We start from the raw sequence: 14,709 nt of genomic DNA on the forward strand, positions 1-14,709 counted from the left end.
ATGCTTAGTGCAAATTTAGTGCTCCCTATGGCTAGTCACTCCCTGGGACTAATGAAAGGCAAAGAGAGGAACATAAAGGCAGTCTGACAGCGGCACTGAACAAGACACAAGGGTTTCATGACTGAGGGAAAGCTCCTTAATCATGAGACTTTTGCTGGAATGACTGTGTCTTCGTCCCTTTGCTCTGGACGTGTGCTGAATTCCAGCGATACTTTAAGTAACAGCAGAGTTACTGCCGCTCTGGCTGAGAGAAACAGAGCTTACGTGACCCTCAGACATTACTGATATTGTATTTATCTGCCTTGTGCTTCAGGGTTCAGCTGAGGTGCATAATGTACAAATGGGTATTTGTTTTTATGGTTATTTTAGGGATCACTTCTGTTTGATTGTAACTGTATATGATGGAGATGTGGTGTGACTGGTATAGTTTAAGTCTGGCTCAGGTCACTTCCCAAAACACAGCCCCCTTTTTCCTTATACTTTTCTTTCAGAAACTTGCTCCGTCTTCGACTGCAAGAGCGCGTCACAAATAAACCGAAACTCAGCGTATAGGTTATCACAGACATGACAAATAGGGATATAGAAAGCTTGAAATGTTTACTTTTAAACGAACCAATTTGAATCAAAAACAAATACTCTCTGATTATGTAATCCAAATGAAAGGTGCATTTCTCTCTATAAGGCAGGTGCGCGTTCACTATACTGCGGAGATGACGAGTCAGCAACGTTAACTTCATCTTTGCAGCCAACACTGACTCAGAAAACACTAGTTTATTAATAAACAATTAAAATGTCTCCTTGCTATATTTTCCCGACACATTCATAATCATTTGGCTACTTTTGCCAGTGCTTTGCAGCAAGCTTTATGCGTGCGCTTAAGCGCGAGGCAAATATTCCGCCCCCCAGTGGCCAATATGAGTCACTGAGTTTGTAAAAAGTCAACAAACTGTTTTTTAGGTAATATGTAATGTAATCTTGTTAAAACTGATTTTATAAATTTGGTATCGAAAAAAGTATCGTTCAGGAGCCGGTATCGAAGTCAAGGTATCAGTATAGTGTATTTGAGTGTAAAATCAGTATTTTAAACGATACCCACCCCTAGGCATGCAAGTACTGTACAGCTCTACTTGAATGGTAAAAGATGAAATCGCCAAAGCTGTTTGTCAAAATTATCATTATATCAGCAAATATATCCATATCTGACAACAATGGTATCCTAAAATTGCTTCTTCAGCTAAAATTGCAGTATTTTTAGGCACATGGGCATTAATTCCAGGATTAAAAAAAAAAAAACGGCCAATTGGCTCTTTTAATGGAAAAGTGGGACTTCCATTCCTACAGCTGCCATGTGTTGCATTTTTTTTTTTTTTTTTTTTTGAGTGAGTCATCTCTTCCTCTTACTTCTAATTTCTCTCAATATAAAAAGGTAATATGATGAAAAAAGGGTACTGTATAATCGAGCAATATTATGCAAGTAAGAGTGTTGTGCTCCTTCAGGATATCAACAGAGCCGTGGTTCAGATGTGGGCACCAACTGTGATATTGCTTTTATAAGCCTACAACAGTTCCATAAACAAGCAGTTAATATCAAGTAACTTTTTTTACACACAAATTTACATTTGTATCATGCTGTTTTTTGTATTATTTTGCTCCACTAATGAAAAGAAAAACACATCAGAATTAATCGTTGCATGACACACAAGATGAGGGCAGTGTAAAAAAAAACATAAAGTAACTTTTTTTTTTTTTTTTTTAACTTAAACTACTTTTAACTTGAGCACAGAGTTTTATAATAATTAGTGTGATTTATGGGAGTTTTCTAAATCCTTAACTGTGTGTTGCAGCTGCAGGGCGGCCCTCGTGGCCGGGATGCCACTGTGTACCCTGCCAGTCGGCTGTGGATCCTGAGGGGCAGGAGTTGCCCACCCAGTGCAGGGGGCAGAGGAACAAACACCCTGATCACGACATGAATCTCTGCTGGAATGAGATCAAGCGCAAATCCCACAACATCAGGTATACCTCATTTTTTTTGTCCATCTGCTTGTATCACGCTTCTATTAGGTTAATTGTCTTTTTTTAATTGTCGATTATTAACCTTTCCTTAGTATAGCACCAGTTAGACATGCACATATTGCAAATTCTCCCAGAATCAGAGGCACTAATGAAACCGTTGATTGAGTTTGGGCTGTTTTGAATGTCATTTGTATGTCTGTAATGCAAGGTGCTTTGTTTACATACTTAGCCTCATAATTACAGTCTCGACCCCAACTTTTTAACAGGGCGTGATTGGTTTAGACATCTTCCCTGCAGCACAGAATAATAAGATCATCCAAGGATATCCAGCAATAGCGGAACCCTTGTCAGTATGCTGACATCATCTGGCCCAGAAGGAAGGATACATCCATATAACATCAGATGTAATGGAAATGGATAGAATACTAAGTGGCCTCTACAAAAGACCCTCTGGGATTATATTGCACCAGCATTCAGCGGCTGACTTTTTCAGTTGGCTGTGTTTTGACAGACAGATGTCTCTTCCTTCTAATGCCCTGATTTTTCAGCTTTGGCATCTGTAAAATGCAATGGCAGACATTTTAGAAAACATTTTAATTGTCTGATTTAGTTTGTAAGCAATTAAAAAAAATACAAATAATAATAATATATATATATATATATATATATATATATATATATATATATATATATATATATATATATATATATATATATATATATATATATATATATATATATATATATATAATTAATGGATTAGTATTAAAGGTTTTCGTCTCTGCAATGGTGTTTTTGTAGAACATTGACATTAGAACTGTAGAACATTATTTGTTTTATGCCTAATACTGAATCACTGCTTGATTTTGTGGATTGTTTTTCAGAGCACAAAACAACATGAATAATTTACTTGAAATTTTAGCAGTTTTTTCTTTCTAAGGCACTGTGACAGAAATAAATCAAACAGACTTGCTAGCGGGGCAGAACAGAGCTTGTCTTTGTCATTCTCATCAGAATGTTTGGCTTCATTGGGGTCCACACACACGACTGTGAATGTGCTGTGACCGGGGGGCTATGTGGCTGAGGGGGGTATATGGGTGGACAAAGGCATGCTGGGAATGTGTGATTTCAGATGTGCCTGGATGTTTCTTACTTCTCTGATGGCGCAGCTGTGTGTGGGTGCTCATGATGCGACTCAAAACCCACATCTTTAAATCTGTTCAAAGCATCTCTTTGTTTTAGATTGTAAATAATCAACACATCTGAACTGACACAATTTTTATTATAATTCAGGACTGTATCATGCTGAAGTTAAAGTTAAAGCTTTGTGTTGATATCATTCCACAGAAATTTACATTGTGAAGTGTAAGTGCAGAGCTTGCAGTGGTAAAAGTTATAAAAAGAAGGGCATTCTGGTTCAGGTCTGTTCTTTTCAATGCTCAGCGCTAAACGGCAGGGAAGTGAATGGTGACCTTTCAGCTATCCTCAAAGCTGTGTCACATCTTTTCAACTACAGGCAGAAAAAGGCTTGATTGAGCACTAACAGCATGTTAATTGCTGTCCTTTCTTTAGGCTTGGAGATTAGAATGTTAAAACCCCTTTTGCTAATGGGTCTAATGTCATGTCAAACTTGACGTGCTAAATGTACTTTGTGCATCTGAGTGCAGTCTGTAATAGAGAGATGAAATGGAATATTCCTTCAAGGCTTTTTGCTTGTTTTGGAAACGAGATGTTCTTAAACTTTCTTTAAATTATTAAAAGTAGATGGTTAACTGTGTAGGCAGCATGAATCTTTTGTCAGTTGTAGACCATTAAAGAAAATTGTCGTCATTTACTTGCCCTCATGTTGTTCCAAACCTGTATGACTTAATTTCTTCCGTGGAATACAAAATAATATTACTAAGTATGATGGTAGCCAACCAGTTTTGGTTACCACTGACTTCTATTGTATGGACAAAACCACTGAGACATTTCTCAGCATTTGTTTTATGTTCTAATTCCACAAAAGAAAGGAAGTCTGACATGAGGGAGAGTAAAATTATTTAAATGTTTTGCTTGAACTATACTATGAACCGATACTTCGGTACCAAGTCAGTAACAACATTTTGAAATCCTGACGAAACTTGTTTTTCTACAGTAGTGTAAGTACCAATGGTAACGAAGGTAGCAAGGCTGCAATTCTTCCGGAACTGGTGGGGGCAGCACATACAGTACGCCTAGAAGTGTTTCAGTCAGACCTCAAAGGGTAAGGAAGAAGAAAAATGCCTACAAGCACACGGAAGAACGTAATAAAATATTGAAGATCTGTAATGTTAAACCTATTTGACTCTACGCCTGTTGATGGGACTTGATGCGTCGTGATTTTCCTCAGAGTTAAGAGCGGGCTCAAGCAAACTCGTCGCACGTCTGAGTAGACTAAAAAATACTGTATTATCTCGTAAGAAAAACAGTAGCTTGCTGTTATTATTTTGCTCGTCAAATTCAGCGTCAATTACAGTATTCAACTGTATATCCCGTATTTTTACCTTTCTATTTACTTGCCCATGTCCTGATACTGCAATTTCTGTTCCAGTTATTTTACTTCCAATCACAGTATTGTTTTAAAGTCACCCTGTAGTGAAAATCAAGCTTTTAATGTTGTGTTGACAAACCATGTGCAAATTCATGTCAACACCATTGCTGAGTATTTTCTCCTTAAAACTGCAGTGAACCAAAGACAGTCTCAAAAACACAGTTTGAAATTGCTGTTGTTTCTGATGTCACAAACTACCTTGTAACCAATGTGGAGGCGGGGTTAATTTGCATAATCATAGAACTAAATGAGGCAAGGGTGTAGAGTTACATTCAAGCTATTTTATGGCATGAAGAATTTTTTTTCAAGGAAATTTGACTATAGGGGGACTTTAAACACTTGAAGGCTATGTGCCACTGTTCATCAAGAAGCCATGACTTCAAATGGCCGGGTATTGCAATAGTAAAGCTGTGCCTTAAAAATGTTGACTGCATTGCACATCTTTTTTGTAAAGCTAAACGGTTTCATTTCATTTATTATTTGAAGGCCAAGTGTCACTAATGTTGTGTTTTTGTAATGTTAAACAGTTTAAATAAAGGAGTTAATGTTTAAGTATTATTTTTCTTTTTTTACCGTGGTATTGACTTGGGTATCGAGTATTGTGTACTTTTAGTGGTATCGGTACGGACTACTAGATTTTTGGTACCGTGACATCCCTAGCTTCAAATAACAATTTCAAAGTAATGTAAAAATACTCTTTCTATTAAATGTGTTGGGAGAATTATTATTGTCTACTGGGCTATCCAGAAAGATTTGCTTTGGTCAACAAGCTTCACCAGAATAACCCTGCTGATTCAACAGCCAAATAAGATGTTTGTGTTGTCACGATACCAAAACTATGACTTCGATACGATACCAGACTAAAATACCTCGATACCAATACTGAATCGATACCGCAGGAAAAAACTAAAACAGTAAAACAGTATCGATACATATCGAAATATCAATATTTTTGACTTGTGTTGTGTAAGTGTTGTGGCCGATAGAAGTGCAGGAAACACTGTCATAGTGTTGTTCTCCACGTTGGCTGAAAAATTTAATTTTGAGCATGGTATGGAACTGAACATCATGTGTTTTTTTGTTTTTGTTTTTTTTAATGGAACCAGCTCTCGGTTACCATTCAGCCTGGGCCACCACAGAAATGTGTGCCTGTCTTTTCAGCAGGGTTATTTTGAGTTCAGCCCATATCCTGACAGTCTACTCATTATGAGGAAATTTCGAAATGTTGCAGCCAGTTGTAAACACAACCTTTTCTAACTCTGCTGAAATCCACATATTTGTGTTTGCATCAGAGTGTTGTTCAGTCCTCATACGGTTATAAACCGCATCAGTTGCATCATGACATGGGACCAGAGATCAAAAGCAACAAAAAAAGGAAATGTTTGTGAAAGTTATGCTGTGGTGTTTTGAGTTTTTTTTGCTAGGCCTTGCAAATAAACCCACTATTCAGACACCCTAATGAAAGAATGAGTCAAAAGGGATTTCGAAGTGCATGAATTATTAAGTAGTAGTCTACCCGGCTGTGTTTGTAGGGATTAAATCAAATAAAGCTTGTCCAGCAGTCTCATCTATTAGTGTGGGGCCAAGCGGATCACTCTCTTTTGCTTGGTAGACACGATGCACTGCTGAGACAGTTACATTCATGCTCCTACAAATCTTTGAAGAAATAGTAATCATGCATTGACATAAACAACCAACAGCATGGGGTTCTCAGCATGTGAATATCTGTCCCTTAGAAAAATGAGAAATTGCAGTGAGGCTGAATCAAATTTTAGCCAGGAGAAGCTGCCAGGCACTTAGGTGGCACTCATTATCCTTAACTTGGCAGAAGTTTTGCATTGGGGAAGCTAATGATACAGTTGGACCGCCTGACATAGTTTTGGGTTTCCGCAGTTTATCTCGCTCACTCATATACTGAGGTAGCTCAGACTTAGTGCTTTCTTGCCGGGTCTTGTTAAAGTCAGATGTCTGCTTATTCCCATCTGCCCATTATCTGCCCTTAAAAAAACTTGTGTACACATGTCTCTACAGATAATTTATGCTTTAAGCTGAGTTTTATTGGATGTGAGTGAATATATGAATACATCTAAAGCTCTCTTGCAAGAAATCTATTCCTTTTTGCATTTCAGTGCTCATATGAAATATTCCGATGGCGTGTTCCAATGGAGTGTTTATGCATACACAATGACATATATGGAACTGGTTGATAATACAGGTGCGGTATTTGTATGCATGCAAGTGCCTGTGCAGTAGCCCATTGTGTTTGCTTAACTGTGTCTCATAAACAGAATGTAGGGTAATGAAAGAGGCGAGACGGGCAATGCTGAATTGTAAGGCTCATTTCTCCCAGGGTGCCAACGCCTTTTTATAGCCAATGGCTTCATTGCTCTACGGATCTGTGCTCGAGACAAATCTCCCACCCTTCTTTTTCATTCAGTGTTACTTTTTGAGGCTGGTATCATTGAGAGGACAGGCCTCAAAGAGAATGGTGCAGCCGTAGGCTACGCTTCTGAAACAGAAACACAAATGAAAGAGAAAGGATATCACCAGGCACCTCAATTTATCTGTAGCATTTAGTTATTTGCTGATCCCTGAAGCGACCCCGTCTAATAGTTATCATGCAACATTTACATTTGTGCATTTAGCATCAATGCGACTTAAAGAAAAAGAACAAAGCATTCATCGAACAGACAACAATCGTAGTAGTACTGTACACGATGCCAGGTTGATTAGACAACTCATTTGCAAACATGACCAATGAGACAGATTGAATGAGTTTTATGTTCTTATTTTGCTTTAATGTGTACAATTGAGACAGGTTAGTGTTTCTTCATTTACATTTTATGCTTTTTTTTTTATCTGATTCAACTTACAATGTACTGTAAGCAACTTAAGATGTTAATTTAATTGATATATTTTTTCAGTACGTTTGCTGGGAATCAAACTCCATCCTGATCTCACTGGTATTTGTACTAAAGAAAATTGCGATATTTGATCTTCTCAGACTACTTTGCTATGAGAGCATCACGATTGATGATTGTCTCGCAAATTATGTCATTGGAGCGCCCAGTCTATTCTTTGCTATCTGCATCAAACTAACTTTTCGTAGGTTTATTATTTCTCTAAAATCTTTCAGTTATAACAAGTTATCAGATTATGCATATCGCAATGTGTACATTTAAATACAGGTAATGGCATATTTAATTAATTGTATTTATTAAATACAAATAATTAAATGTTCTATTAACCTAAAAAGATTTGTAACATTTGTACATCACTGAAGTTGTTCATACATAAAATGCATGTTTTAGATGCTGCAATAAAGGCGAAAAGTAATTTAGTAAGACGTCTATGCAAACGTAAGAAAATGTATGTGTGCTAGAACCACATTTTACACTCGAACACCTTATTTTACTAATGCATCTATGACCTTGGGTTACATCTACTGTAAATTGTTCTGGATAGAAGCATTTTAATCTGCTTAAGTTGCTCCTGCTTGTAAGTTGCTTTGGATAAAACGTCTGCAAAATAAATAAATGCCAATGTAAAAATCTTTTAGTACAAATGGCTCTGAAAAGGCATGAATTGTCCTCGAGCAATGGCTTGCATGTGTGAACACAGTTGAAAGTAGCTCCTGGCTGGCCTCTTGTATTGATTGCTATTTCCTATGCTAGCCATCATGCTTGATGGTTCATATTGAACAAGCAACGTTACAAGACTGCCAGAGCACTGCGCACAGCTGTTACCTGTTTGCTTCCCAGTCGCTAGCAGTCATGGCCAGCCAGGAGTCACACTAACATGCCGTCCAGCTCCTGCAACGAACCGATCCAGATGTCTCCAGCATGTGCCATCTCAGTACTGCTATCCAATCCATTAAAGCCCCCCATTAATCTCCATTTGTTAACCTGAGTTTGCAACCTGGAGCCAAGCATGGAGGTCTATAATACTGCCCTGCTCTGATTCCATTGGGATTTTATTTGTTTCTTCTCCTCTGTAAAAATGACCATGGGATTTGGATGCTTGTCCGGCAGAGGCATTGTTTGATTTTGTGGCTTTTGGAGGAATCCCCATAAAGCCTCAGAGAGAGATGAGATGATCGATGGTCTAAGTCTGAGGATTTAGAAGGGCTGCAGAAACCCAGCAGGCTGTGCAGGATGTGTACGGGATGTAATGTACTATATCTGTGATGGTGAGAGAGGCAGAGAGATGGTGTGCATTGCTCAAACATGCCACAGGTTTGAGATACTACAGTCTTGCTGTGGATGCTCAGAGCTCTAGATGCAGGAACTGCTCTGATTGAGTCAAATTTGTCGAGAGGTCAAACCTAACAAGAGGAGAAAGAAATTATGATTGCATGATTGCATCCAGTAAATGGGTGTAACAGTACGAGTAAAAAGTCTCTTTTTCTCTCTAACTACATTTACATTTAATTTGGTAAACGTTTAAATACTATAGAAGTCAATTTCTTCCTCAGAGTAAAAAAAAACGAATTACGGTAATTATGACTTTGTTTCATAAATATGGCTTTATTTTTTGTAATTGCAACTTTTTTGTATCTCACAATGTGATTTTTATATATTTTAATGTGACGTCCACGTCGGCGGAGGTAAAAAAAAAAAAAAATAGCCCATAGCTCTCCTTCTCTTAACACTACAAAGACAGTTAACCTATCAAAATAAACCACATAACAGAATAAAGGTAAATCAATGTTCATTTCCCACCAGTCCTGTGTAAACTACAACGGCACACAAGTTTTTAAAGTTTTTTATCCAACCTTATGGTGAGATGCAGAGCGGAGCACATGAGAACAATGGAGTCTTGTAGCTGTTCGCTTAAAAGATCTTGCTCGCCTCTCAATCGTCCAATTTCAAAACGGTTTTCATGAATTTTGAGTTCGAATGATACCTAATCTATGATGAATACTAAAATATGTGATATGAAAAAAGGGCAATAAAAAAGAGCGCCAATCGTCCCGCTAGCAGGACGTGACTGTTAATTATACCCGTTTTTCTCAAAATTCCGTTCCTGAAAATCGTAGCGATCAGCCGACTTCAGATAACCATAACTTTTGTTACAGACCAATGATGAAAGAAATACAAACAGATTTGGAATATGGTATCAGCGTTGATATGGTATCAAAACCTGTAATAGGTCAAATTTCACCATGTGGTGGGTTTTCCCAGATCGCATCACATATGCTTACATTTTACATTTTTCTAATTTAATAAAAAAAACTTGTTCAAATTATTGAATTATCAGCATAACAATTTGTGTGAAAAGCTGAATTTGATGCTGAAACCATCTGTAGGATGCAGTTCACATGTTTAAGTGTCACAAATTTGGTTATTTGATTAGTGACCTAAAATTATTTTATATTATTCCTTTTTGTTCTGTTTATTTTTATAGTCTGTGTCATAACTTCTTCATTCAATCATAACAATTCTTCATTTTATATATTTTTTAAAGTACTAAAACATTACCAGGTTTAAACGAAGAAAACTACAACAATCACACGCTCCTGTAATTGTATCAAAAGCAATATGTGCCAGTTATAGCTGAAGGCTAGCTGTGTGATAAAAGGCTCTTTCAAGAACTACAAGAACGAGATCTTCAAGAACCTTTCCATTTCCAAGTAAGTTCAACCCATCACCACTGACTAGAAACGCTACGTGAACTCATTAAACACAGAGTCAGGAGCTTCATTTGATCCTTGATGTGAATATAATGCACGAATCTTCAGCTTGCTCTGTGACCCCAGCAGAATTTTCCTTGGGCTCAATTAAATTCTTTTGTCTTTGTATGTGTGTGTGGGTGCATATGTGTGCTTATTTATCCGCTACACAGTCACACCAGTGGAGGAGGTGTGTGTGTGTGTTTGTTTGTGTTTGCATCTGCATGATGAAGGAGCCTTCAGGCAACTATAGAACACACAGGCTCTCTAATGAAATGTTGGCAGCCTGGCTGCCTTTATTGAGTCTAATAACACATCATTATAGGGAGCGCTGTGCCCACCCTCCCCCAGTACAGTAGAGGTCTGGACAGGTGAAGCCGGTTTCTCATTTGACTTTTCTCTCTTTTCATTGTATCCCTCCTCTTGGTCTGTAATTATGCAGTATGTACTTTAATTTTTACTGAGAATGTGATTTCGCTCTGTGATATTTTTTATTAAAACTAACTACAAGTAAATTTTTTTTTATGTGGCATTGTTTTGTTTGAAAATATTCTTAATAAAGCTAAATGAAATGCATGTTTGCCTAAGTTTAGTAAATCTGACTGTTGTCCTAATGAGCACGCAGTTGCCTGACAATTGACCTCTTTCTGCGAATTATTAAAAATAACAAGCACATTAGTGTTCTATTAGTGACGTCTGTCGCTTCAATTATGACTAAGTGGAGGCTACGATTAGCCTTGTTGAAAAAAGTAATTCAACTCAAAACTCAAAACAGTCTGTGTGAACCAGAAGCTACACTAAGGCCAACAATCACTGTCTTTTTACTTTGTCATTTAACAGACGCTTTTATCCAAAGGGGCTACATATGACACAGTCAGTCCCGCTGGAGCAACCTGGGGTCTTGCTCAAGGGCACAATGATGACAGCTCATGGATTGTGGCGTTTGTACCTGTTTTTTGGGTACTGTCTGGCCCAGATCCTTAAAGCTACACCATCTTTGATTTGGTCTTTAGAGCTCAGTAGCTGAGAATGGAGCTTACATTTGCACCAGTCAAACCAATAATAAAATAACAACAATAATAATATATTTCATTTAAATAGTTTGTCACCCTGCGGCCCCCTTTGAAGTTTGCTAAGACCCATGTTCGAATTTAGGGGGAAAAAAGTATAGCAGTGTTTCCATCCCATTTTGTTCACTAGAACAAAATCGACAGTGTTGAGCAAGTTTGTTTGACCAAATGAGATGACTGTGACATGACATGAAAAACATGACTGTTTTGATGCACATGAATTTATTCCCAGAAATGTTTCCATCATAGTTTTAATATGCTCATGTCTTCTTACCGTATTACAATACGTATTACGTCTTATCTACTTATCCACGTATTAATTTGGTGTTTCCATACAGCATTTTTATGTGGTGTTACAAAATAACCATAAAAATATGTAGATGGAAACCCAGTTTCAAAGGGTGAATTTTTTTCAGTTTTTATTTTTTTAGCAGCGTCAGGAAAATCTGAAAGTCGTCTGTCATTTTGACAGATTACACTGAGGGTGATCAATTGTAACTTCAATTTCTAGAACAAAATTAAAATTGCCACAAGAAGTCTGAGGCTGTTGATGTGTTTGATTACGCACAGGCGAGCATCCAGTTTAAGAGAAAGGTTTGAGTTCAGGCAGATACGGAAAGTCGATTGAGTTTATTCAGTACATTTTTTTTTTTTTTTTTTTTACTTTTTTGTTCATATTTTAATGGTAATTGTATTTTGTAATATTGTGTTGTTCATATTTGCCTGTTCAGGCACAAAGTTCTTATTTTAGTGGCCTCCGCTGTCACTACAGGGAAGCAAACAAACAAACAAACATTGTGGTGTTGAACTTGACAAGTGACGCACAGTCTCTGACTGTTAATCTGTTCTCTTCATAAATAAATAAATAAATAAATGCATAAGCCTATGCTCATGCTGTAAGTTCATGATTAAAAATGAAAAAGTGAACAAAAACAAAAGCTATAAAATGTTTTATCATCATTAAAATATTAACATCTAAATGATGGGTAATATAGATTATGACATAATTTTTACGACCATGTCTGTCAAAATAATGGACAATGAGAAAGTCTAATGCAACCACTGCCCAGCTAATAACCTGTTTGGGTGAATTATTGCACAAAATAAGCCCATTAAGACCCATGCTAAAGCACACCTGAAGCCAAAAAACAAGTAGTAGTAGTGACCTAGTAAAATATTGCTGAGATGAGCCCAAAATATAGCTTTTTATCCACATTTCAAAGATATATGTGCTGCAAATCTGACACTGCCCACACTTCAAACAGCAGCGTACCTGCAGCGAAGCAGCATCATGCTGTGAGGCCGCTTTTGGATCAGCAGAGGTTGAGCATCTTGTTAAAATGAAGGAAGACAGGATGCTGCAAATACTCGGAGCTGAATTCATGTTCTCAAACACAAAAAAAAACAAAAAAAAACACGGCAGTGGCACAAATAGGTGAATGTCCTGCAATTGTCTTGTAAAATTGTGCTGCACAACCATCATGTGACTAACCTTAATGCATGGCCTGGAGAAAATCTGAACTGGTACATACTTCACCCATGACTTAATGCGGTCACCGCTGCATTACCTTTGCAATGTTTTGGAAAGGTAGTGCAATTACTAATATAAAATGTACTGTATTTTAGTAATTAAAAAACTTCTCTTCTCGTTTATCCCTTTGTCTTAGCTATTTTTCCCCCGCGTTCCCTGAACTTTGACAATGCTCTTGAGTGGCATATAGCAGGCTAGAAATAATGCAATTGTGAGGACACTGGGGGTTATTGAAACAAGGTTTTTCCTCTCTTAATCCTCTGTACAGCATCAGCTTGTTTGCTGACAGAACCAGCCGGTCTCTAAAACAATTCCAGTCCGTGTGGGCAGGTGGCTAAACGACTCACTTTATATTTTATTTATCATCATGTGAAAATGTGATTCCTGCAAACAGATATGATTTTCATCCCACGATTTCCTCCATGTAAATGCAGGGCAATGGGTTGAGACATGTTTTTCTGTTTTATTATATGCTGGGACCTCACACAGAGATGTGTTATGCTCCTCAGTATATATATTTTTCTTCTTTTGACATGCCTGGGTTGGAGATGGAGGGTTACTACAAGTGCAAGTAGCCTGTGGTGTTTTTTTGATCCCATTTCCTGACATTTCTTTTTTATAGATAAACAGTGGATTTAAAGTCTACACACCCCTGGTGAATCATAGTTTTTGTGATGTCAATAATGATACAAAGATAAATTGTATGAGAACTTTTGTACATTTAATTTAAAAAATACAACCTATGCAATGCCACTGAAAACAAGTGACACATTTAAGAGAATAAAAAAAAAAAAAAAACTGCATAAGCGTGCATACCCCTAAACTAATACTTAGTTGAATCACTTCAGCTAATGAATCTTTGATTTTATTTCAGCACTCGGACTGTTTGGATAGGATTCTGTCATCTTGGCACATCTTGACTTGACTCTTCTTTGCAAAAAGATCTGTTTTTTTAACAGTTAATTTAATTATGAAATGAGTAATATTTATTTATTTATTTATTTTTGTGTAGATACTTAAGAAGCCTGGTAGAGACCAGCATCCACATGCATCCAAACATATGCTGTTGTCTTGCTATGTTGGCCTGTTCACCAGGAAATAACATTGCAAAACCCTCAAAAATAATAAAACAGAAATGGTGACAAAGGTGCCGTATGAATATGTCCTGAGATTCCATATATGGACAGTTTTTTCAGTGCTGTGATCTCAGTGCCGTCTAAGATTTGACCATGGGTCCGTGCCCTGTGGCGGGCTGTCGTCTGCTGTGTTGGCAGGGTACGGCTGGAGGCCTTTTCGGACAACAGCGGGAAGCTCCAGCTGTCCCTGCAGGAGATCATCGAATGGCTGACAGCTAAAGACGAGGAGATGTCCGAGCAGCTGCCCATAGGTGGTGACGTCGGAGCGGTGCAGCACCAGCGGGAGTTCCACCAGGTTGGCTTAACACACACGTTCACTTATTCATGCTGTCATTCCCCACATTAGCATATCTTTTCTCTTACTGACTTTGCTCTTGAACACGGTTAATCTTGTCATCTATCAACATAACAGAATCAATTCAATATTTAAGATTGCAATATGGCAGCAGGAGTTCAGACAGAATGATATTAAAGATTCAAGCCCACCTGCCTGTAAGCTAATAAAAAGCCGCTAAATCCATTATCAAGATGCAAAAGTAGACCTGAAGGAAACATGTTAATTAGAAATCTACACCCCCCCCCCCCTCTGTTTCATAAACCATAAAGAAGTTCCAAAGATCACTAAAAATAGAACAAAGAGAATAGTGACACCGACAGATGCAGGAACAATAAATAAATGTATGTTCTCACATTTTTCTCTCCAAGTAAGGAATAGT

The 14,709-nt window shown here is 37.6% G+C and overlaps 1 protein-coding gene across 2 annotated transcripts in view; it reads left to right on the forward strand.

Annotated features, from left to right (window-relative positions):
• drp2 (dystrophin related protein 2) overlaps nt 1-14,709 on the forward strand; it is a 131,136-nt gene that overhangs the window by 39,026 nt on the left and 77,401 nt on the right. For both annotated transcript variants that reach the window (XM_084133974.1, XM_084133973.1), the window contains exons 2-3: nt 1,845-2,013; nt 14,132-14,288. In XM_084133974.1, the coding sequence (XP_083990100.1) occupies nt 1,967-2,013; nt 14,132-14,288 (204 nt within the window). In that variant the 5' untranslated portion in view covers nt 1,845-1,966. The remainder of the gene's footprint in view (nt 1-1,844; nt 2,014-14,131; nt 14,289-14,709) is intronic.

The sequence above is a fragment of the Abramis brama genome (genome assembly GCF_963993115.1).
Source record: "Abramis brama genome assembly, chromosome: 13".
Taxonomy (NCBI): Eukaryota; Metazoa; Chordata; class Actinopteri; order Cypriniformes; family Leuciscidae; genus Abramis; species Abramis brama.